The sequence below is a fragment of the Mesocricetus auratus genome, unplaced genomic scaffold, assembly GCF_017639785.1.
Source record: "Mesocricetus auratus isolate SY011 unplaced genomic scaffold, BCM_Maur_2.0 Super-Scaffold_100014, whole genome shotgun sequence".
Classification (NCBI taxonomy): domain Eukaryota; kingdom Metazoa; phylum Chordata; class Mammalia; order Rodentia; family Cricetidae; genus Mesocricetus; species Mesocricetus auratus.
Genome location: NW_024429197.1, coordinates 10,759,083 through 10,784,243, shown reverse-complemented (window position 1 = coordinate 10,784,243; position 25,161 = coordinate 10,759,083). Strand labels below are relative to the sequence as shown.

The 25,161-nt window shown below is 45.6% G+C and overlaps 1 protein-coding gene across 1 annotated transcript; it reads right to left on the bottom strand.

Moving 5' to 3' along the window:
- Nucleotides 1-2,698: 2,698 nt before the first annotated feature.
- LOC101822867 (40S ribosomal protein S11-like) lies at nucleotides 2,699-12,431 on the bottom strand (the record flags this gene model as incomplete). Its single annotated transcript, XM_040757437.1, is given in 3 exon segments — nucleotides 2,699-2,901; nucleotides 2,904-3,060; nucleotides 12,381-12,431. Coding segments are annotated over 3 exon segments (411 nt in total), but the record flags the coding sequence as incomplete, so codon positions are not given.
- Between the last annotated feature and the right edge of the window lie 12,730 nt (nucleotides 12,432-25,161).

Here is a 25,161-nt window from a genome sequence, read left to right as displayed (position 1 = left end):
AAAAGTATGGATAACCCTTGACAATGTTGTTCTAAGTGATCAAAGTCAGGCACCAAAGGACAAATGTATGATCCCACTTATGTGCCTGGTGCCACAGAGGCCAGAAGAGGGTGTTGGGTCCACGTAACTGCAGTTACAAATGGTTGTGAGCTACCATGTGGGTTCGGGGACTGAACCTGGGTTCTCTGCAAAAACAGCAAATATCCTTAAACACTGAGCCATCATCTCTCTAGCTCCATAAAAAGATAAACTTTATGTCACCATATGTGGTGGTGTCAACTGTTAGCTATATAGAATCTAGAATCACCTGGAAGATGGACTTCTGGGCGTGCCTGTGTGAGATTATTTTGATTGTGTTAGTTGAGGTGGGAAGACCTGTCCACTGTGGGTGTCACCATTCCCTGGCTGAGATCGTGATTTGTCAAATACAGTGGTTCTCAACTTTCCTAATGCTGTGCCTTTTTAAATCAATTCCTCATGTTGTGGTGACCCACAACCATAAAATTATTTTTGTTCAGCATATGGATGCCCGGGGTCTGGTCCTCCACCTGAGACCATATTGGTGTCCTAGTGCCTGCCACTGAGTCATACTGATCTGAGTGGCCTTTGCTGCTACTGGGGCCATGGTGATGTCTGGACCTGAGCTGCTTTTTTCTTTTAGATTTATTTATTGTATATACAGTGTTCTGCCTGCATATATTCCTGCAGGTCAGAAGAGGGCACCAGATCTCATTACAGATGGTTGTGAGCCACCATGTGGTTGCAGGGAATCGAACTCAGGACTTCTGGAAAAACAGCCAGTGCTCTTAATCTCTGAGCCATCTCTCTAGCCCCCAACCCCATCTGTCTTAGGGTTTTATTGCTGTGAAGAGACACCACGACAATGGCAACTCTTATAAAGACAAACATTTAATTGTGGTGGTGGCTTGCAGTTTCAGAGGTTCAGTCCATTATCACCACGACTGGGAACAAGGCAGCATGCAGGCAGACATGGCGAGAGCAGGAGTTTCAAGTTTGTAGATCTTGACTCACAAGCAACAGGAAGTGGTCTGAAACACTGGGTGTGGTTTGAACATACTTGAGTCCTCAAAGCCCATCTCCACAGTGACACACTTCCTCCAACAAAACCTCACCCTCTAATAGCGCCGGTCCTTTGGGGGCCATTTTCTTCCAAACCACTGCACCATCCATGACCTGTCAGAGTGCGTGAAGGGACGGGTCCTCTCGAACCCTGACCTTGAGATCTCTGTGACTGGAGCAAAGGTGAGATATCTGGGAGGAGTTTTGGTAAGGGTCCAGTATTGATGGTGTACTGGAAGCCAGAGGCCATGAACTTGACCAACAACTCATTACAATGAACGTTTACAAGGAAAACTGAGTGGACAAAGGGTACCCTGTGCGACACACTGCAGCTCCCAGTGCCTCTAAGATGATAAAGAGGTGTTGGAGAGGCAGGAAAGACAGAGGAATGAAGCGGTTTTTGTTTTTTGTGTTTTGGTTTTAATTAATATTTTAAAGACTTTCTTCTGAGGGGAATTATCAAAGATATTCGATGCTATATGGAAAACAATATATTTATTTACCAGAGACAGAGAGAGTCGCACAAACCAGGAGTTAGAAGCATGGCTGGCTTCCAGGAGAAAAGGGAGGTTCCTTTTCCTTTCACTTCCTTTTATATCTACCTGTGTCAGTTTACATGTCCCCGCCCTCATGGGCGGATAGCTTTGTGGGGTTCACTCCTACAGGGCATGTTTCAGGTGAAGGACAGACTGGAGGGACTGCAAAATGAGCAGGATTGAGGTACAGGATGTGAAATTCCCAAAGAATCAGTAAAAAAAGTTAAATTATTTTTGTTACTACTATAATTTTGCTCTTGTTATGAATCATAATGTAAATATCTATGTTTTCTGATGGTCTTAAGTGACCCCTGTGAAAGTGTCATTTGACCCCGAAGAGGGGTCACGACCCACAGGTCGAGAACTACTGTTCTAACAGGAGAAAGGGGCAGCTTGCATCCATTCTCTTCCCAGCTGCCCCGACTTCCCCACTGTAAGCACTGCAGCTTAGATGGAAAGGTATCCCAGCAGCTGGAGCCCAGGAATACCACAGTCACAAGGCACAACAAACCTCACACAAGAGATTTGCTGGGAGGGAAAAAACCAGGAGGGTGGCCTCGAGAAACAGCAGGGGACTGGGCAGAAAGTGGCTGTGCTTATGAAGAGGTTCTGGGGAGGGGGGTGATGGTGGGGCTTTTCAGGGTGAAGTTTTCCAGGGTGGAGATTGGTGGGATTTCACGTCCAGAGATTGGTTTTTTTTTTTTACTCTGTGGGGTGGGGACAGGGTCCAGCTGTGGGGGCAGTTAGAGGGTTCTGTGGGTGGAACAGGGCAGTTGGAGGTCCTCAGGGGAGGGGCTGGCCACTTGTGTGGCTTGAGGGGCGTACATTCCCCCTTTTATCAGATCACAGCAAAGAGGGCGATGTTATCATTAGACTACTTCCTATTGAATCAGGATGTTGAATTCTTTTGGGCAAACTTGCTCTTCACCATCAGGGTATAATTGGGACTCGATGGCCTCTGGCTCTGTAGCTAGGGGCCAGTAGTCCTGTAATAGCAACTGATTAAAAGTCTGGTTGGGTTCACATCTTTTTTTCCATTGGAAAATAACTTTATTTGTCCTAGGGAGTTCGACAGAGTCCTCTCAGAACTTCTGAAACTGCTTCTTGGTGCCAGCAGCCTTAGTGACTTTGAGTACATTGAAGTGCACAGTTTTGCTCAGGGGCCTGCACTCTCTCATGGTGACAGTGCCGCGAATCTGTACATCCCTGAAGCAGGAGGACAGGTTCACAGACATGTTCTTGTGGCGCTTCTCAAAGAGATTGCACTTTCGGGTTTAATGGAGATGACAATGGCCCTCTGCATCTTCATCTTGGTCACACCAGACAAGATCTGACCTCTGGTGGAGACGTTACCAGTGAAGGGGCATTTCTTGTCTATGTAGGTGCCCTCAATGGCCTCCTTGGGTGTCTTGAAGCCTAGACTGATGTTTTTGTAGTACCTAGGCTCACATCTTTAATCCCAGCTCTTAGGAAGCAGAGACAGATGGATCTCTGAGTTAGAGGCCAGCCTAGTTTACAGAGCAAGTTTCAGGACAGAGAAACTCTGTCTGGGAAGAAAAATCTGGTTAGAAATCTTTTGAATCTGTTGCTGAAGAAATCTAGACAAGAAGTTTATAAGGTAGGGCGCAACTAGTAGGATTAAGAAAAGCAGGAGATCCGGGCGGTGGTGGCGGTGCACACCTTTAATCCCAGCACTCGGGATGCAGAGGCAGGAGGATCTCTGTGAGTTTGAGACCAGCCTGATTTACAAGAGCTAGTTCCAGGACAGCCTCAAAAGCCACAGAGAAACCCTGTCTCGAAAAAAACATTAAAAAAAGAAAAAGAAAAAGAAAATCAGGAGAAAGGGGGTTAAGAAGGGTATCTATCCCATTCCACATTGGACTGTTAATGAGCCATTAGCCAGAGGCATCGAGCTGTTTCTTACATTTTTGGAGATCCATCTGGAGTTGTCAAATCTTGTCTTTTACTGGTTTGACATAGAATCAACTTTCCTCCCCTAGGAAGGGATAAAGGCCACGCCTTTCTGCTGTTAGTAAATCTAATCCTTGCGGATTTTGTTGTACTTATAGTGGCCAGTAAGTCTGTTTGGTCCTAAGGATGGAGATGGTAAAAATAGCTAGGGAAGTAGCCAGTCTAGGTTTTGGTTTGGGCATCAAAATGTAAGTGTTAAAGCTCTGAAGAGAATGACATCCTGGCACACCTGTGTGTCTCTCGTAGTAAAAGTAATTAAGGCAGGGCATGTACCCAATAGAAGGTGGAGACAAGGGGTTAGAGCAGGTAGAGGAGAAAACAGCTGAACTCTGAGCCATAAAAAACCCTTTTCCCCTGAAGTTGCTTCTGCCAGGGCGTCTTATCACAGCCACAGGAAAAGTGACAAAGATAACAATTACAAAATGTGAAAAAGGAGGCTGTGTTGGGGAAGGAGCAGGCAAATTCAGACTCCCATGGAAGACTTCCTCACAGCGGGCTCTTGTGTTCAAGGTGCTGTTTCCTGTCACCAAGACCACAAAGTCTGGGTCACTGTGTGTGAAAGGATTTGGTCAATAGGTCCCAGCCACGTGTAGTATTGGGCATGTGGCTGTCTGAGGGATGGTGACTCAGGGAATTGAAAATGATTTGTCTTTTAATTCCACAAGTGCTCAATGGTCTAGCCATATGCTGTAGGAACAAGTTAAAAAGGAGGGAAGTTCGCTGCCATCAAGTGACAATGGCAGAATTGTTTAAAAACGAAATCCAAACACAACTGAGTGTTATATTCAACATTTGGGGCTCACAGGGCTTGTGGGAGACCACTGGGAATATCTCTCCCCAACTGCGTGATCGAGGATGTTAGTAGTTTGAAATCTCCTATGTTGGAAGTTTTCACTCAAGAACAATGAGCAGGTGCTACAGATGAGGAATGTTAGAGTCTGAGTCTCACCTGCCGCTGACTGGCTGTGTCATCCCCGAAATCATTTCACAACTTAAGTTCCTGTTTATTTGCAGAATAGGAATAATAAGAGCCAATTCCTAGGTGGGCAGTGGTGGTGCACACCTTTAATTCCATCACTCAGGAGGCAGAGGCAGGCAGATCTCTGTGAGTTTGAGACCAGCCTGGTCTACAGAGCAAGTTCCAGGACAGCCAGGGCTACACACAGAGAAACCCTGTCTTAAAAAAACAACCCACTCCAAAAAAAGCAAGCCAGGCATTGGTGGAGTATGCCTTTAATCCCAGCACTTGGGAGGCAGAGGCAGACAGATCTCTGTGAGTTCGAGGCCTGCCTGGTCTACAGAGTGAGTTCCAGGACAGCTTCTAAAACAATACAGAGAAACCCTGTCTCGAAAAACCAAAACAAAAAACAAACAAAAGAACCAATTCCTTTCTCATTGCTTTCCTAGGAGAAGCATAATTTGACACCTGGAATATGATGTGGATTATTTTTATCAATTATTGTTTATTTATGCTTTGAGACAAGGTCCCATATAAGTGCAAACTGGTCTTTAACTTACTAAATTGTCTAGGCTGCCTTTGAACTGCTGGCTTTCCTGCCTCAACTTCATTACAAGCATGATCACCATGCCTGACTCATTGGTTATTGATGTGCATAGTTTTATCTGTCTGTCTGTTTATCTATCTGTCTGTCTGTCTGTCTGTCTGTCTATCTGTCTGTCTGTCTGTTTATCTATCTATCTGTCTGTCTATCTATCTATCTATCTATCTATCTATCTATCTATCTCTTTTGGCTCTCTACTAGACACCCAACTCCCAAATAAACACATGGAGGCTGATTCTTTCTTATGAATGCCTAGCCTTACCTTGGCTTATGTCTAGCCAGCTTTTCTTAACTTATCCTGTCTATCTCTTGCCTCTGGGCTTTTTTTTTTTGGTTTTTACAAGATAGGGTTTCTCTGTATTGTTTTGGAGGCTTTCGGTCCAGCCCAGCCTCAAACTTGCCTCTGGGCTTTTATCTTTATTCTATATACCTTTCTTCTTCCTCGGTGGCTTACTGTGTAGATGGGTGGCTGGCTCTTTATATCCTCCTCCTTCTTCTCTTGGTTCTTGATCTTCTTTTTTTTTCTCCTTATATTTATTCTCTCTGCCTGCCAGGCCTGCCTGTTTGTCTCTTCTGCGAGATATTGGCTGTTCAACTCTTTATTAGACTAATGAGGTGTTTTAGACAGGCAAAGTAATACGACTTCACAGAGTTAAACAAATGCCATGTAAAAGAAAGCAACACATCTCTGTATCATTAAAATAAATGTTCCACAGCAAAAACAAATGTAACATATCTTCAACTAGTATTCTACAATAGGTGTGTGTGTGTGTGTGTGTGTGTGTGTGTGTGTGTTGCTGGAGACTGAAGCTAGGACCTTGTGTGTGTTCTATAGTCTCAGGAGTCATTATTGACTGAAAGCGAATCTCTCTCTTCTGGTGACTGTTGATAACTTTCCCACCCCATTGGCATTATACTCACTTAACATCCCATATAACTGATTAACTCTAGCAAGACTGGTTGCTAAATATCTATTCTCTCTTCTTAACTCAAAGAACTCCTGTTTTAAGAAATTAGTTGTAACCCAGGGATGAAGCTGTGGCCAATGAGATTCAAGTTGTATAAGAGCAATAGTGTATGTTATATTGCTACATTGTCACATACTGTTTATCTCACCTTGTCTGGTGAAGGCAGGTGGCACAGTTAAATGAGGTGGGTGGCACCGGGAATTGTTTTGCTTTGCAAGATGGAACTTGGGGCCTTGTATGCGCCAGCCAAGCATTCTACCTCTGAGTCATATTCCCAACCCTCCAGACCCAGTTTTGCTTCCCAAATCCATCTGTGTTTGTGCTGGCCATCAAGGACATGACCCCCAGAAATAAGTCAGCATTGTGATTATCCTTGAGAGTCCCATTCTCTCCTGTGGGGACAGCCATTGTGAACACAGACAAGGTCTTCAAGCATTGAGATGCACCCTAGGAGTCCCATAAGTCAAGGTGCTACAGTTTGCTTCTTCCTCCATGTTTGCTTGCCTGGGATTCTGCCCATGTCTCTGCCAGCTCTCCAATTACAAGCAAACACAGCCTCAGGCTTTGCAAGCCCACCTCCAAGCTGCATCCATAAACACCTGCCCGGGACACGTCAAGTTCTCCACTCCTAGCCTGGGACCGCCTGACATCTTCTGCAACTAGGTCAGTATCACCACATCCCTACCTCCACCAGCCCAATATTCTCCACATCTGAGTGGGCTTCAGCTACTGGGCTCAGAGTCTGTCCGAGGTGGGGAGCGTGGCCTAGAACCTGAGCTTCTGGGCTTGAATTCTGAGACTGATTGCTTGTGTGACTTTGCACTGACCACTTCCCCTTTCAGGGTGTCTTAACAGCGGACCAGTCTGTGGTGCTGAGCCTGCCACCAACCCGAGAAATGGCTTTTCCATACACCACTATAGAGAAAAGGAACAGGGCATCTGCTGGGGGCAACTGTCAGTGATGCCAGATGTCAACCAGGGCCAGATCAGTCACTGAGTGTGTGACTACAGAGTTGACTGCTTGGGTTCAGATTCCAACATCTGTCAGACTACTGGCCAAGTACACTATTGTCTGGCCCTCAGTCTCCTACTTTGGTATGTGAAGAGGGAAGCTGTGCGTGGGACCCAGGATTGCATTGAATTTGAGATAAGGGTTGTGAGACAGAGAAGCATTTAAATAGTGCTGGGGGGGGGCGCTCAGCGGTTAAGCAGACTTGCTGCTCTTCCAGAGGAAGCTCTCTGCACACGACCATAGGTGTGCACAGACACACCTGCAAGCAACACACCTATACACTTAAGAATAACAAGAGACAAACAAAAAACACACCTCTGATACATGGATCATTTCCTTTTTTTTTTTTTTTTGACTCAGGGTTTTGTGTAGCCCAGGCTGTCTTTTGACTTACTGCTTAGTTAAGGATGAACTTGAGTTTCTGAATTTTCCAAAGGCTGTGATTACAGGTGTGGTGATATTTTGTTTATGATCTAACAAATAAAGCTTGCCTGAAGATCAGAGTTAGCCACACTAGCTAGTTGTAGAGGCCAGGCAGTGATGACACATGCTTTTAATCCCAGCAGCCACTAGTTAGCCACAGAGGCCAAACAGTGGTGGAGGTACATAGTTTTAATCCCAACACTCACGAGACAGAGGCAGACAGATCTCTGTGAGCTCAAGGCTACCCTGGGTACATGAGAGTGAATCAGTGTAAAACAGAGAAACAGAGATCATACACAGGTGATTTTAGCAGTTGGGATCCCATGCCTTTAACCCCAGCACTAGAGAGGAATATAAATCGCCAGGGGACAGGAGCAGGCAGTCTGAGGATTGGTGGACATAGAGGCAGTCGGATTCAATCTGAGGGTTTGCGGAGACAGGATCAGCATTCCAGTCTGAGGTAGAGGTACGAGCTAGTGACTGGTCGTTTTGCTTCTCTGATCTTCAGCTTTAACTCCAATATCTTTCTCTGGGTTTTTTAAATCAAGCTACATGCAGGCATGTGAGCCAATCCCAGTTCATGCAGTGCTGAATAATCAAACCAGGACCTTGCACATGTTAGGTGAACAAAACAAAACAAGACCCTCAACTCACTGAGCCATAGCCTCAAGGCTACTTCCAGCTTTTTTTTTTAAAGATTTATTTATCTATTACATATATACCAGATTGAATTGTAGATGGTTGTGAGCCACCATGTGGTTGCTGGGAATTGAACTCAAGACCTCTGGAAGAGCAGTCAGTGCTCTTAACCTCTGAGCCATCTCTCCAGCCCCCTACTTCCAGCTTTTTATTACCTTACTTCTTTTCTCTTTCATGGCACCCAGGAATTGAAGTTAGGGCATCCTATACACTAGGCAAGCACTTCAACACTGAGTCAAAACCCTACCCATGTTTCTTCTTTCAATTTAATTTAATTAAGATGAAGTTCCAAAACAGGAATCACTGCCTTCTAAAGCACATTAACAAAGTTCCTTTAACCAGTTAACTTTGTAGTGCTGGGATTGAACCCAGGACCTCACACATGTTAGGTAAGTGCTCTTATCTATACATCCTACAACCAAACTAAATTTATTTATTATTTATGTGTTTATTTATCTTTTATTTGAGGCAAGGTCTCATTCACTCATTATGTAGTTCAAATTGGTCCTGAACTCACTGAAATCCTCCTGCCTCAGCCTCCTGAATGATGACGTTACAGATGTGAGCCAACCACTCTGAACTCCAAACTGTTTTAGTGTTGTGGGAGTAGTCACCAGGGAAGGCTACTCAGACACAGGTTTAAGTCAATAGAAACTATTAGTTGGCCAGCAACTACACTGAGTGTTTGGGATCCCAGCGTAGCCGTGAGCCTTTTTTCTCAGGGTGAACTTATAGGCAAAAAGACCATGTCCTTAGATGACATACTTCAGTTAACAAGGGCAGTTAGCCAGAAGCAGAGCTGCAGAAGTAAAAAAGCAATGTTAACACGTTTAGAGACTTCCAAAACTAAAGACTTTGATGGGTTAGATCTTTGTTTTCGTTTTGGCTGGTGGTGATATATACTGCTGAATTTTATGACTTGAATGGTACCTTCACCATGGAGTCAGTGGGGGGTTTGTTACATTGGGAATGTTGAGCCAGATACATTATCAGCAAGTTGTGTGTATATTGGTCATGTCATAAATTTGTCAGTACTTACAGTTACAATAGTTGTTTCTTTGCTGTTGTTTTTGTTAGAATCTTGCTATGTAGCCATGGCTGGCCTGAAATTTGGTGTGTAGATGAGACTGATCTTAATCTAGCAGTTCCTGCCCCTGCCCCTGCATCCTGAGAGCTAGGATTACAAGCAGGCACCACATGCTTGATTTTTGAATTTCTTTTTCATAATTATAAAATTTAAATTAGGGCCAGGTGGTGGTGGTGCGCGCCTTTAGTCCCAGCACTTGGGAGGCAGAGGCAGGTGGATCTCTGTAAGTGCAAGGCCAGCCTGGTCTATAGAGCGTGTTCCAGGACAGCTAGGACTGTTACACAGAGAAACCCTGTCTTGAAACCCCCTAAAAAAATTAAATTATTTTTGAGATGGGGCCTTACTATGTAGCCCAGACTGGCCTGCAACTGGCCTGGAACTCTTGATTCTTCTGTCTCTACTTATGAGTGCTTGGACCACAGGCATGCACCACTATACCCTCTATACCTTTTTTTTTATGTTTAAAATGCTTCCTAGATGACTTAATTTTTGTCCTTTTAGCAGCAAAGGTGGGTAGGGTGTGGCACTAAGTTCTTAGAGCCAGGGAGGGGTAGTTTCTTTGAAGAGGGAACTTAAAAAAAACCTACTTACACTTTGTGACTGCCTTGAAAATTGAGGATGTTGTTCTTCCTGTCAACGCTGGAACTTCTCTTTTCTGAGACATCACTTCTACACGGTTCATTCAGTTCCCCACGCTTTGCCATTTGCGAATCTGGAATGTGGAAGTGCTCCCACGTCATGGCTACTTGTCGCCGTAGATGAAGCCTCAGATTGATTTCTAAGTCTCTTTGGACATAACTTGTGTCACCTCTGTATAATCAGAGGAGGAAATTGCATCATTCTAGAAGTCTGTTGCTACCAGGTGTGGTGGCACATGCCCGCAATCCCGGTGCTATGGAGGAGAGGCAAGAGGGTTTTGAAAAAAAGCAAAATGAGAAAATTGGAGGCTGAGGCAGAAAAATCAATCAATATGAGTTCAACATCAGTCTGGGCTGTGTAGTAAAGTTCTAGACTAGTCTGGGCTATAATATGAAATGCTGACTCAAAAATCACAAACAGGAGACTGGGGAGATGGCTCAGCAGTTAAGACTCTTGCTACTCTTGTGGGGGGGCACTGGTTCAGTTCCCAGCACCCACACAATGACCCACAACCATCCATAGCTCTAATGCCAGGGAACCTGACACCCACTTCCACTTCTGAGGGCTCTTTCCTGCATGTGGTGCGCAGGAACTCACACATACATAAACTCTCTCTGTCTCTCACATACACAAGTTAGTAACTAAGTCTTAAAAACAAAAACAAAACAAAACTCCCAAGGGGCTGGGATACAGTTCAGTGGCAGAATGCTTGTCTGGCGCATGGAAATGCCCTGGATTCCATTCCCAGTACTGCAAGGAGGACAGGAAGGGAGGGAGGGGGGGACAGGGAAGAGAGTGATGAAAGGAGGGAGATCATTGAAGGTGGGTAAGACTCAGTTTCTCTCTGTGTAAAAAGGGGAGGACAATCAGAAGAGGCAGTCTTCTAAAAGCCCCTGTATATGAGCCTGCGAAAACCTGGCAAATTTCCTTGTCTTGGGAAAGCTGAGAGAAGAGGCACGGAATTTGTTGTGGATGGAGACAGTGGAGCATGGAAGTAAATGAGGAAGGTGTGCAGCTTCATCTTAGGGTTAATTCCCAGCTCAGCTGTTTCCTGAATGAAAAAAAAAAAGGAAAGACATGACTGCTCCTAGGGGTGGTGGAGAAAGTCTATTGCAGATAAAAGGGGAGCACAGTCAGAGGCAGGGACCTCTGGGAGAGTCCAGAGTGACATGACCCTGAGCTCAGCCGTGTGGGGAGAAAAGGGAGAGAAGAGAGAGGGGAGAGAGAAGGGGGAGAGAGGGGAGAGAGAGGGGAGAGGGGAGAGAGAGGGGAGAGGGGAAAGAGAGGGGAGAGAGGAGAGAGAGGGGAGAGAGGAGAGAGAGGGGAGAGGGGAGAGAGAGGGGAGAGAGGAGAGAGAGGGAGAGAGGAGAGAGAGGGGAGAGGGGAGAGAGAGGGGAGAGAGGAGAGAGAGGGGAGAGAGAGGGGAGAGAGGGGAGAGAGAGGGGAGAGAGGGGAGAGAGAGAAAAGAAGGGAGAGAAAGGAGAGAGGGGAGAGAGGGGAGCCTGGTGCAGCAGCCGGGGAGGGGCAAAAGGTAAAAGGGCGGGTAACCAAAAAGTCTCATTATTTCGGGAAGAGCCTCTGGGGGAAGGGCAGCCCAGGCCCTGCACTGGAGAGTTCAGGGTAGAGGGCAGGGTTTGCCAGCCAAACTCTGTAACAGGGTGGGACTGAGGGATGCTGGGAGAACCTAGAGGCCAGGTCCAATTTGATGTGTTAAATAGGCACCTCAGCCGTTTGTCCCAGAGTGAGAGACTTAACACTTCCGTGATGGAAATGTGAGGGTCTTGACCTGTCAGCCTCAGTGTCCCCATTTGCGAAGGGGTTAGTAATATACCATTTCTGTCATCTTGCATGCTCTTCTGAGGATAGAGTTACAATGTGTGAGCGTCTAGCAGTGCTTACATGGAAATATGCTTAGTAATGCTTGCTGGTATTCAGGGACGGGTCAGGCCCTGTTCTCAGTATTTCTCTGATTGTTAGCAGCCCAATGTACAGACAAACTGGACCTATGAAGAAACTCGTCTGCCCCAGGTTACATGGCCAGAAGAGCCTAGATTCTGAACCCTCATCCTCTGTTGCCTCTATGACACCTCCAGAGCAGAGGGCGTCTGAGAGAGAATTCAGTCTGCCATCATTGAACGTTCTCCCCCACCATACCTAGGAGCCTGCCATCCACCCCAGGAGGGACTGACGGGAAGGATATGGGGAGGGGACCTAGGAGAAAAGCGTGGCTGTCTGTGAGCTGCTTGTTTATCTGTGGGATTTAACGGATGACCAGGAATTCAAGAGAAGGAAAGTAAACTAGAATAGAACAAGAGTCAGAGGTTACACCCTCCACCCCAGCCTCTCCCTTAGATGCTGGGAGGGAGTCCAGGTTTCCAACTCTCAAGGATGCAGAGCTCAAGCCAATTCCATCTTCCCAAGAATTACTGACTCTTTTCTTTCGATTGACTTTTTTTTTTCCAAAACGGAGTTTGTCTGTGTAGCCCTGGATGTCACAGAATTCACTCTGTAGACTAGTCAGACTGGCCTTGAACTCAGATATCTACCTGCCCCTGCCTCCTGAGTGCTGGGATTGAATCCACCTAGCCGGTATTGATGGACGCTTTTTAAAGACAGGGTCTCACCTAGTCCAGATTATTATTATTATTATTATTATTATTATTATTATTATTATTATTTTAGTTGTCTGTCTGTCTGTGGGTTTGTGCAAGTAAGTGCTGTTTCTATGGAGACCAGGAGAGGGAATTAGATCCCTGGGAGCTGGAGTTACAGGCAGCTGTGAACCATCCAACGTGGGTGCTGGGAACCTCTGCAAGAGCAGTAAGTGTTCTTAACCCCTAGAGCATCTCTCCAGCCCCCTGATGTTGAGCTTCTGACCCATCAGTCCCCACCTTGGAAATGCTGGGATTACAGGCATCTGCTCATCTTCCTGTTTCCTGTGTGGAACTTATTGTTTGCATTTTTACTGTCTGTGCTGGTTACCTTTTGTCAACTGGACACAAGCGAGGGTCGCCTGGGAAGAGGGAACCTCAGCTGAGAAAATACCTCAACCTGATTGGCCTGCAGGCAAGTCTGTGGAGGCATTTTCTTGATTAATGATTGATGTGCAAGTACCCAGCCCACTGCGAGCATTGCTACCCCGGGGCAGGTAGGCCTGGGTTGTATAAGAAAGCAAGCCGGCCAAGCTGGTAAGCTGTGTTCCTCCATGCTTCCTGCGTTAGCTCCTGTCTGCAGACTGACTTCTCTGGATGATGGGCTGTGACATGGAAGTGTAAGCCAGGCAAACCTAAACGGGTCACAATGTTTACAATAGAAAGCGTGGTCTATGTTCTTTACTAGAATAAATGCCATGAAGTCGGGGTACACTTGTCTCACTAGCTGTATCCCAGTTTCTGACAGATGCCAGTTGTTGAGCCCCCAGAGACCACCAGGAAGACAGACCCACTAAACTGCAAAAGCAAGGTTTTAACTGTTCATTCAACCATGACAGGGACTCCGTCTAGCAAGCTGATGCAGCAGCCTCCAGAGGGAGTCAAGTTCCCTGTCTACTGCTAGGTTTTCTTGTTTTTTTTTTTAAGATTTATTTATTGAGTATACAGTATTCTGTATGCTTGCATGCCAGAAGAGGGTGCCAGATCTCATTACAGATGGTTGTGAGCCACCATGTGGTTGCTGGGAATTGAACTCAGGACCTCTGGAAGAGCAGCCAGTGTTCTTAACCTCTGAGCTATCTCTCCAGACCCTACTGTTAGGTTTTTAAAGACAAAAGTTACAAGACTACATCAGTAGGTACAGGTTGGTTTCTGATTGGTTGACATTTGGGAACAATTAGGAGAATTTCTCAAAGTCTATTTTGGCATGAAATACCTGTGTACCAATTATTTTCATTGGTCAGTGCTGAAAGGGAACATTCTGTGGTTTCTATGGCATTGTCTTGTTACTTGCAGGTGGCCTGTTGTACATAGATACCAATAGTTTTCAGAACTGTATCTTGGAGACTACAGGTGAGGTTTTGGTCCCCCCTGGAGTTTCTTTTGTGGCCAAACAGTTCCCAGGAACCAAGTATCTAGGAGGCTGGGTGAGGAGGTCTGGAGTTTCTTTGTGTTCAGGTTTGGCTCTAGACTCCGGGAGGCCAGAGGATCTGGAGTTTCCTTATGTCAGAGGCCTACATGTCTTTGTTGTTGTTGTTGTTGGTTTTTTTTTTTTTTTTTTTTACGAGACAGGGTTTCTCTGTATTGTTTTGGAGGCTGTCGGTCCAGCCTGGCCTCGAACTCACAGAGATCTGCCTGCCTCTGCCTCCCAAGTGCTGGGATTAAAGGTGTGCGCCACCGCTGCCCGGCTACGTGTCTTTTCTGTAGCCTGTCATGGCTGCTAAAGCAGGGGGCTGTTAAGGGAAGCTTTTTCTTTGCTAGCTGCTTTGGTTTATCACCCGCCAGTCGCCTGGGCTCTGCCGCGTTGTAGTCCCCAAATAACACACAAGACACTGTATTAATTATGAAGCTGTTGGCCTTGCTTGTCTCTTACTGGCTAGCTCTGCTTTAAGTAATTACCCCATAATTGTTAATCTAAGTATGTCTCTTACTGGAGAATAGTTCCGGGCTTCCTACCCCATGGCGTCATATGTCGACTCTCTTGTGTTTCTCCTTCCCAGAGTTCTCCTGGACTCCTAGTCCCTCCCATCTAGATTCCCTATAGGCCAGACAGTGCTTTATTGACATAAGACTTCCCCAACAGGGGACTGAGTGAGGGTCTAGTCCCTTTATTTCTAAATTACTAGAAGTCTTTGAGTTTAGTTTACCCCTTTCACCAGTTATTCAAGAAGTTTTGATGAACAAGCTGGGCGTGGTGGCACATACCTATAATCCTGGCCCTCAGGAAGTGGAGGCTCAAGGACCAAGAGTTCTAGGCCAGAGCTGGTGAGGTGCTTTGACTTGGCTTGTAAGACTGACAACCTGAGTTCTAGCCCCTGGAGGGTTTTTTTTTTAATTCTTTACTCTTTTTCAATCATTGGGGGTCTGCCACCCAGCGCTGAAATAAATTATTCTCACTGATAGATGCTTGGTCTTTGCTTGGCTTGTTTCTAGCCAGCTTTTCTTTTCTTTCTTTCTTTCTTTCTTTCTTTTTTTTTTTTTTTTTTTTTGGTTTTTCAAGACAAGGTTTCTCTGTATTGGTTTTGGAGCCTGTCCTGGAACTCGCTCTGTAGACCAGGCTGGCCTCGAACTCACAAAGATCCACCTGCCTCTGCCTCCGAAGTGCTGGGATTAAAGGCATGCACCACCAACACCCTGTTCATCTTTTCTTAATTTAAATTATCCTGTCTGCCGCTTGCCTCTGGGACTTTATCTTTCTCTGTTCTATACACCCTTCTTTACTTCTTACTCTGTGGCTTTCTGTGAAGCTGGGTTTCTGGCCCCTGGTGTCCTCTTCCCAGATTTCTTCTCCTCTTTATTCTCTCTGCCCGCCAGCCCTGCCTATCTTTTCTCCTGCCTGGCTATTGACTGTTCAGCTCTTTATTAGTCCATCAGGTGTTTTAGGCAAAGTAACACAGCTTCACATAGTTAAACAAATACAACATAAAAGAATGCAACATATTTTTACATCATTAAACAATGTTCCACAGCATAAACAGATATAACACATTTCAACTAATATTACATGACAAGCCACAGAGTACACATTAAAAAGGTGGAAGAAGAGAAGACACTTCATAAAGTTGTCTTGTGACAACATACAATGCACACACACACACACACTATAATAACAACACACACAGATTATAATAATAATAACTAAAAGTTTAAACTAATTTGGGTACATAGTTATTTTTGTTATTGTCATTGTTTATTTTTGAGACAGAGTTGGTTTATGTAGCCTTGGCTGTCCTGGAACTCACTCTGTAGACCAGGCTGACCTCAAACTCACAGACATCCACCTGCCTCCCGAGCGCCACTACCACCGACTTCCCACTTAATTTTTTTGTTTCATCATTTATTCATTGATTTACTTATTTCAATATTAGGGGTTGAAGCCAGGGAGTCACACAGGCTAGTATTTTTATTTATTTACACTTTTTAATATTAACTTATTTATTGAGGAGAGGGCCTGTACACATGCTATGATACACATGTGGAGGCCAGAGGACAGCTTGAGGAAGTCAGCTCTCTTTTTCTACCATATGAGAGTTCTGGGGTTTGAGATGAGGTCATCAGGATCAACCTTGGCTCTCCCATCTGCCTCAGGTGACCATGGGAGTGGGGGAGGGGGTGTCTTCCCCCACTATTGTTGCCACATGACAGATAAGGGGCCTGAATCTCCCATCCTCACAACTTCAGGGCTGCTCGCCACCTCCAGTGGGTTGGCTCTATTGTGCTGCCCTGCGAGGTGCAGGGCCTGCCCTCCCAAAATGCTGCAACTGGGGAGGGCTGGGACAGCACTCCTGCTCTCAGGGCCTCAGTCCCAGCTCTCCTACCTGCCTCAGGTGTTGATCAGGGAGCGCTTATACCACTTTAACAGGAGTCATGAACTGTGAAGACGGAAAAGACTGAGGGAAAGGGGTCTGGACAACTGTGGGAAAGAGATGAGCACAGACGGGTGGAAGATAAGGTTTCTATCACAGGGTTGGCTAGAGCAGATTTATCTTGGCTGCAGCTCCCCATTTCCAGCAATGAAAGTGTTTCCCTCTTCTGTTTCACAAGGGAAATCAGTGCCTTGGCTTTGGGTGGAAAATGCACAGGAAGATCAGTGGGCTGAAATGCTACACTTGGGGCTGAACATTCTGGTTTCATTCATTCGTTATGCTCCTTTGCCTCGCCCCGGCCAATCCAGCAGATGGAAAGACAGACAATAGCTCTCCTCAGAGTTGTTTCTCTGTAATATCCTCTCTGCATTCCACATCCAGATTGGATTTTAATATCTTTGATCCAGGTGAAAGGTCCCGAAGTCAAGACTGGGTGTTGGTTTTCCATTGTCCCTTTGACGTGCCAGGAGGGTTCTGCTCATTTTGAAAACAATACGCACATGTTGGTATCCCCCTAGAGAGAGAGGCTGGTAAAGGTCTCCTGTCCACGTCCTGTCGGGTTCTGGGCAACTCTTGGTCTTTGTGTCTTTCTTTCTGCTAGTCTGAACGGATTTAGCTCACAAACAAGTGCTTGCTGACCAAGGCATACAATGACCCAAACTTGTACAGAGTGTTCCTGCTGAAGTGGGCAGCAGAAAGAGGAACCGTGACTGATGGGTCAGAATTCTTCCACAAGTTCAAAGGCCCCAAATGGAGCAAAAAATAGCAGAGTTAAGAGTCAGGGCTGGGGCACCCCACAGCTAAAGTGTCATGAAAGGAGAGGAGGCTGAACTAATCGAGGTGATGTTCTGGGTGTGGCCCTTCTGCTTCCCCTTGTTGTTGTTTGGTCTTTGTTTTGCTTTGACTAGAAAGTCTGAGATGTATGGTTGGCTGAAGGGTTCATTGTTGGGGAGTACAGCTGAGAACATTTCCTCTCCTCTGGCATTAGTTTTAAAATGAATAACTTTTAGCATGGGTTACATTAGACAACTTGATTCGTTTTAAGTTTTTGTGTATTAGTTTTTAAAGTTTTATTTATTTACTTGTTCATTTGTTTGTTTTTCAAGACAGGGTTTCTTCTGTGTAGCTCTGGCTGTCCTGGAACTCTTTCTGTAGACCATGCTATCCTGAATTCACAGAGATCTGCCTGCCTCTGAGTGCTGGGATTAAATGCGTGTACCACCAGCACCCATCTTAAATTTTAATTTTTAAACTATGTGCATGGGTGAATGCAAGTGCCTTTCAAGTCCAAAAGAGGGTGTTAGATCCCCTGGGGTAGAGTTACAGGTAGTGACGAGTTGCCTGAGGTGGGTGCTGGTAACTGAAGTCAGATCCTCAAGAGCATGTGTGCTTTTTTCTCCAGTCCCTAAAAGTTGTACATTTTAAATGTTTTTAAGACTAGGTTTCATGTGTAACACTCTATGTGAGCATTCCTGCTCTACCTGCTGAGTGCTAGGATTCCAGTCGTACCACATTGCCAAGTGGATTTGATTCTTTACATTAGTTGCCAGTGATTCTGCCCCCAAGAGTGCCAGCTAGCTCTGTTCCACGAGTCATGTTAGCATAGCTAGCAGTGCAACGGCAGAGGCACAGGCAAAGGACTCTCTAGGACATTTCAAGATTCACATCCTTAGGCAAGTAAGAGCTGCAGGAGGAGGGGCAGGAAAAAAGCTATGGAGGAAAAAAGGAAGTTAAGACAACAACCCGAAGCCCAGCATTCTGGACATTCCTTTGGCTGTTCTCATCTCTGGCTTTATCAAAATTATTATTAATATTTTCTTTAGAAATTTCATTCATCCATACAATGTATCTTGATGATATCCACCCCAAACTCCCCCTTCCCAGTCTCCTCAATACAAGCACCTCTGTGCTTCTCCTCCTCCTCCTCCTCTTCCTTCTATTCTTCTAGAACCCACTGAGTCCAGTTAGTGCTAATTGCATTAGAATAGACATCCCAGCAGTGGCTGCACCCTTGAAGAAAACTGACTCCCCTCCCCACAGCAACCATCAATTGCCAATAGTTTTCAGTTGGGGTGGAGTCTTAAGAACCATGCCCTATCTGTAGCCTCCTCTTCTTCCTGGCTCAGGGTTGGATATAGTTTGTTCCCCCAAAATATATGCTATGAAACTTCATAGCCCACTCAGGATGATTGGTGTTGAGTTTGTAGAACCTTGAAGGTATGGCCTTAGTCATGGGGACTCCAACGTTGTAAACAGATTGATTTGGCTTAAGAGAGTAGGCTCACTCTCCTGTCGAATCCAGTTAGTTCTCCACAGAGGTGGCTTTCATAAAATGAGGTCACCACTAGAGAATGGTCCCTACTGTGTACACAGTCACTTGTCCACGTAATGGATTTTCCTTCCCACTTCCCCACATTGCTATGATGTAGCTGGGAAGCAGGAGATTTTTACAGACAGCAGCACAGTGATGGAGTATCTAGTTACTAGATTGAAGAGCTAAACAAACCTCTTTCTATAGAAAGTATCCAGACTTGGATTTTTTATTTTTGGATTTATGAAACAGGGTCTCCTAGTGTGGACAGGCCTAGAACTCACTATGCAGACCCTCCCTGCTGGCCTGAACTTGCAGCAGTCCTCCTGCATCTGCCTCATGAGTGCTGGGATTACAGACACATACTACCACACCAGGCCCTCATCCCTAGTGTTTTATTCTTGCTGTGTTGGGAATTTAACCTAGAGCCTCAGACAAGCTAGGTAAGTGTTTACCCCTGAACTCCATTCCCAATTCCGGGTTTTTTGTTTGTTTGCTTTTGGTTTTTTGAGACAGGGTTTCTCTGTATTATTTTGGAGCCTGTCCTGGAACTTGCTTGGTAGACCAGGCTGGCCTCGAACTCACAGAGATCCGCCTGCCTCTGCCTCCCGAGGGCTGGGATTAAAGGCATGCACCACCAACGCCCGGCTCAATTCCGGGTTTTATTTCACAACACGAGATGGACTGAAACAGTCTTCTTCTACTTGCCATCCCTGTATTATAAGGGAAGGCCCTATACTCTGAGGGATGATTTACTGGTTCCTGCCAGTCTTTGCCACTTCAGTCTAGAGTGGCTCCATGGAGCTCCCACGCCTCTGTTGGACTCTACTTCAAGGGATTTCCCTCATTCATCTATTTTCTTCACCCTGAGCAAGGTAGGGCAGCAGAGTAGTTATCAGCATAGGGTGGAGTTTGCTTTCCTCTTCTATAAAAAGGACATACCAATAGGTGACGATATCTACCTGATGTCTGTAGAGGTGTTTGAGGACAGGGATGCTAAGCTTGCCACAGTAAGTTCTGTTCAACAAAGTGCAATTAGTGTACCTTGCTAACAAACACTGGCCTGGGCTGAGGATGTAGCTCAGCTGGTAGGATGTTTGTTTAGCTTGCAGAACTGGGTCTGATTCCTACCATTGCATTATGTGGGCTTGGTGGCACAAGCTGCTAGCACTTGGGAGGTAGAGGCAGGAGGATCAGGAGTTCAAGGTTATCCTCAGCTACCTAGCAAGTTGAAGGCCAGTTTGGGCTACACAAGATACTGTGTCATATGTGTGCTATGCCAGAAAACTAGACAAGCATGTCTTTCCACGATGTTAGAAAATTTTAAATAACAACAAATTCACAAAGTTCAGCAGTTCCTTTTCTTATTTATTTTGTTTTATTTGAAACAGGGTTTCTCTGTGTAGCCTTAGCTGTCCTGAAATTTGCTCTGTAGACCAGCTGACCTCGAACTCACAGAGGGATTAAAGGCACATACCACCACCACCCAGGGTATTATTTTATTCTTAAGTGTGTGTGTGTGTGTGTGTGTGTGTGTGTGTGTGTAGACATGTGTACAAGAGCACAGGTGCCTGCAGAGCACAGAGGCCTTGAGTCCCCCTGGAGCTGGGGTAACAGGCGACAGTGAGTTTCCAGATGTAGGTGTTGGGAAATGAACTCCAAGAAAAGTACAAATTCTTAGCCACCAGACCATTGTTCCAGCTCCCTCTTAATATGTTTTTAATCCAACCGTGTCAGTTCACTCTATCTGTTCTTAGGAATAAGTAGTTTACCAGTCTGTGCTGGAGGGGTGGTGCCTGACAGATGGTTCTGGGTCCACCCAGCTATATCATCCTTTTTTCCCTTGAAGCAGAGTCAAAAGCTGCTTGTATAATGCAGACTCCTAGGGCCAGGCATAACCACTATTTTTTTTTTTTTTTTGGTTTTTCGAGACAGGGTTTCTCTGTATTGTTTTGGAGGCTGTCCTGGAACTCCCTCTGTAGACCAGGCTGGTCTCGAACTCACAGAGATCTGCCTGCCTCAGCCTCCCGAGTGATGGGATTAAAGGTGTGCACCACCACCGCCCGGCCATAACCACTATTTTACACAACACAGAGTAACTTAGAGTCCGGCATAGCCTGATCTCAACAGGGTCTCTGGAAACAAACAACACCGCCTGAGTGTGAAGCCAAAATGGCTGGGCTCCCCTGCACACCTTGTACTCGTTTTGTGAGTTTTATTCTTGCGTGTGTTGTGTGTGGGGGTCAAACCCAGGGCCTCATACATTCTAGACTAGTGTTCTATTACAGAGCTAAGCCCCAGCCCTAGTTCTGTGATTCTTAATCGTAAAGATAGGAACAGTGCCAGCCTACATTTTAGGATTCCCCATGGGCTTAAATGAGCTAATATGTGCAAACCTGTAGGACAAAGCCCAGCACATGCGCTACACGTGTCAGTGCCTGTGTTACCTGCCGTTCTTATCTGCTGTGGAAGACATCTCTGGCACATCATCAGCTTCCTTCCCACACCATGAAGTAAACCATCTTGGACTGCTTCCTTCAGAAGTTCCCTGAAGTTTTCCCCCAGGAGATTGCCACTCCTGTGCATATCACTCACAGGGTAAAACTGTTCTTACTCCTGGGCATTCGAAACTGGGGAGTGGTGAATTAAAGCAGGCTTGAGAGCCGGCATGTCTGCTGGTCAGGGAGGGACAGGTGCACATGACAGACCCTTTCTTACACATTAGCTTACTTAAGCAGAAAGGAAACGGGGTGGGGGTGAGGATGGTAGACAAACCGGGGAATTTGGATGAACTTGAGGGCAAGCTGAAGACTTTATGAGGAACCAGAACCAGGAACTGGAACTGTCAAAAAGACCCAGACTCCCACTCTCCCTCACTGTTCCCTCCATCAACAGCCCTGCCCGGCTGCTAACGCAGCTGTGTGACATCCTGTTGGCTTCTCCCCTTACACAGCCCCAGCACCCACATTCACACAGGGACCAGAGAAGCTCTCATATTTGAAATGACAACTTTTTTGTTTTTGTTTTTGAGACAGGCTCTTCTTATCTTTGCTGTCTGGTCTGGCCTAGGACTCCCTATATAGCCCAAGCTGGCCTCAGACCCACAGCTGTCTTCCTGACTCAGCCTCCAGAGTTCAAGCATTACGGGTTTGAGCTAGGACACCTTGCTCAGAGTGATCTAAAAATGCTGTAAGACTGTGCTGTGTCCCTGCACAAAACCTCTCAGTGATTTCTCAGTGGACTCTGAATTTTTCCAGATTTCTCACCAAACCTCACAGAGATCTGCCTTTTCTCTCCCTCTCTCCCTGCCTCCCTCCCTGCCTCCCTCCCTGCCTCCCTCCCTGCATCCCTCCCTCCCTCCCTCCCACCTTTTCCCACCCAAAGGACATTGAACCTCTTTCTGCCTCAGGGACTTGGCTATAATCTCTGCCCCAGGATTGCTTTTAAATACTCAGGAAACCCACACCTCAGCACCCAGCTGCAAATCCCTGCCTCCCCTTCCAGAAAACAAAAGGCCAATCAGGCATTCTTCCTAATGTCATGCTGGCTCACCTCATCATGGAGTATTGAATAAGATAAATAAGCTCCCTCCATCTAACCGTCTGTATTTTTAAAACATTTATGGTAGTCCTTATTTCCTGAAACAACAACAATAATAATAATTTGTAGTTATGGTGGTGGTGTTGCTTTTGTGAGATGGGAGTCTTGCTGTATAGCCCAGGCTAGCCTTCAACTCATGATAATCCTCCTGCCTCAGCCTCCCAAGTGTTGGGATTACAGATGTACACCGCCACGCCTGTCTTGCACTTGTGACTTCTATTTTCCTCTTTAGTACCCTTTTCCTGGCTATTTTGTCCGTCTCATGGGAACAGGAAGTCGCCTCTTTTGCGCACCACTGTATCTTGACCATGCACAGGAGAAGAGGCTCAATAAATTTGTTGAATGAATGGGAAGTGCTTTGGGATCTGCTATTTTTAATCTTTTGTTTTGTTTTGCTTTTTTGTTTTGTTTTTGTTTTTTTTTGAGACACGGTTTCCCTATGTAGCTTTGGAGGCTGTCTTGGAACTAGCTCTTATAGACCAGGCTGATCTGGAACTCATAGGGATCCTCCTGCTGGGATTAAAGGCATGTGCCACTATCACCCAGCTTTTTTTACTCTTTTGTTTTTTAGGTCTTTTTGCTCTTTTTGGTTCTTTCAGGGGCCCGCCACCCAGCACCCAAATAAATCACACACAGAGGTTTAATTCTTACTTATAAATGCCTGGCCTTAGCTTGACTTGTTTCTAGCTAGAGTTTCTTAATTTAAATTAACCCATTTACCTTTTGCCTTGCTGTTGGGCTTTTTCCTTTTCTTCTGTTTATCTTACTTTCATTCTTACCCTGTGGCTGGTTGGGTGTCTGACCCCTGATATCCTCCTCTCCTTGTTCTATCTCTTGCTCCTAGCTCTTCCCAGATTTCTCCCATTTATCCTCTCTGCCTGCCAGCCCCACCTACCATTTCTCCTGCCTTGCTATTGGCCATTCAGCTCTTTATTAGACCAATCAGGTGTTTTAGACAGGTAAAGAATTACAGCTTCACAAATGCAACATAAAATAATGCAGCACATGTTTGTATCATTAAGCAAATGTTCCACAGCAGAAACAAATATAATACACCTTAAAAATAATATTCCACATCAGTGATTTGTCTCCTAAAAGCTTGTGGACCGAAGGCCTGGTCTCCAGTGTGGTGAGAGCAACATCTGGGGAGCATTTAAGGGGTAGGGTCTAGTTTGGCTCACTGGGGACATGGTCCTAGGAAAGGCTTAATATAGCTTTTCTTTTTTTTTTTTTTTTTGAGACACGGTTTCTCTGTGTAACAGTCCTAGGTGTCCTAGAACTATTTCTGTAAACCAGGCTAGCCTCAGACTCACAGAGATCTGCCTGCCTCTGCCTCCTGAGTGCTGGGATTAAAGGCACGTGCCACCACTTGCCTGGCCTTATTTTATTTTTCAAGCGAGATTTATTCATTTTATTTTATGTGTAGATCTCTGTCTGCATGCATGTATATGTACCTTGTGAATGCTTGGTGCCTATAGAGGTCAGAAGAGGGCACCAGATTCCCTGGAACTGGAATTAAGGATGGTTGTGAACCACCATGTGGGTGCTGGAAATTGAACTTGGGTGCTCTTCAAGAGCAACAAGTACCCCTAACCGCTAAGCCACCTCTCCGGCCCCCTTTTTTTTTTTTTTCCGAGACAGGGTTTCTCTGTGGCTTTGGAGGCTGTCCTGGAACTCGCTCTGTAGACCATGCTGGTCTTGAACTCACAAAGATCCACCTGCCTCTGCCTCCCGAGTGCTGGGATTAAAGGCGTGCGCCACCAAGACCCGGCTGTTGTTTTTTTTTTTTTTTAAAGATTTACTTACTGTGTATTCAGTATTCTATTTGCATGCAAGCCTGCATGTTGGGGAAGTCCTGTGCATTTGTCAATAAAGCACTGTCTGGCCAATAGGGAATCTAGATAGGTGGGACTAGGAGTCCAGGAGGACTCTGGGAAGGAGAAACACAAGAGAGTCGAGATGTAACGCCATGGGGTAGGAAGCCCGGAACTATTCTCCGGTAAGAGAAATACTTAGATTAACAATTATGGGGTAATTACTTAAGTCAGAGCTAGCCAGTAAGAAACAAGTAAGGCCAACAGCTTCATAATTAATATAGCCTCCTGTGTGTTTATTTGGGACTGATGCGGCCCTAGAACCAGGCTGGCAGGAAGGCTCCTCTCAAGGAAAAAGCTTCTCATTACACCTGCATGCCAGAAGAAGCCATCAAATCTCATTATAAATGGTTTTAAGCCACCATGTGGTTGCTGGGAAGTGAACTCAGGACCTCTAGAAGAACAGGCAGTGCTTTTAGCCTCTGAGCCATCTCTCCAGCCCTTGTTTTGGTTCTTGAGAGAATGAATTGCTATCAAGAGTAGGGCTGGAGGGATAGCTCAGCCGTTAAAGGCTAGGCTCACAACCAAAAATATAAGAGTAAGCCCTATATTTCCCTAACTTAGAATTAGTAGTATTAAGCCAGACAATGGTAGCACACACCTTTAGTCTCAGACTCAGAAACAGAGGCAGGCAGATCTCTGTGAGTTCAAGGCCAGCCTGTTCTACAGAGTGAGTTCCAGGACAACCAGGGCTTCAAAGAAAACCTTGTGTCAAAAAGTAATAATAATAAATAAATAGGTTAAACATTGCTAAAATTAGTTGTGTACATTATTGAATAATGATCAACTTGGATGTTTATGAATCAGGGTTGGGAATGTGGCTCAGCTGGTAGTTTGCCTAGCATGCATGGAGCCCTGGGTCTGATACCCAGCACCCCATAT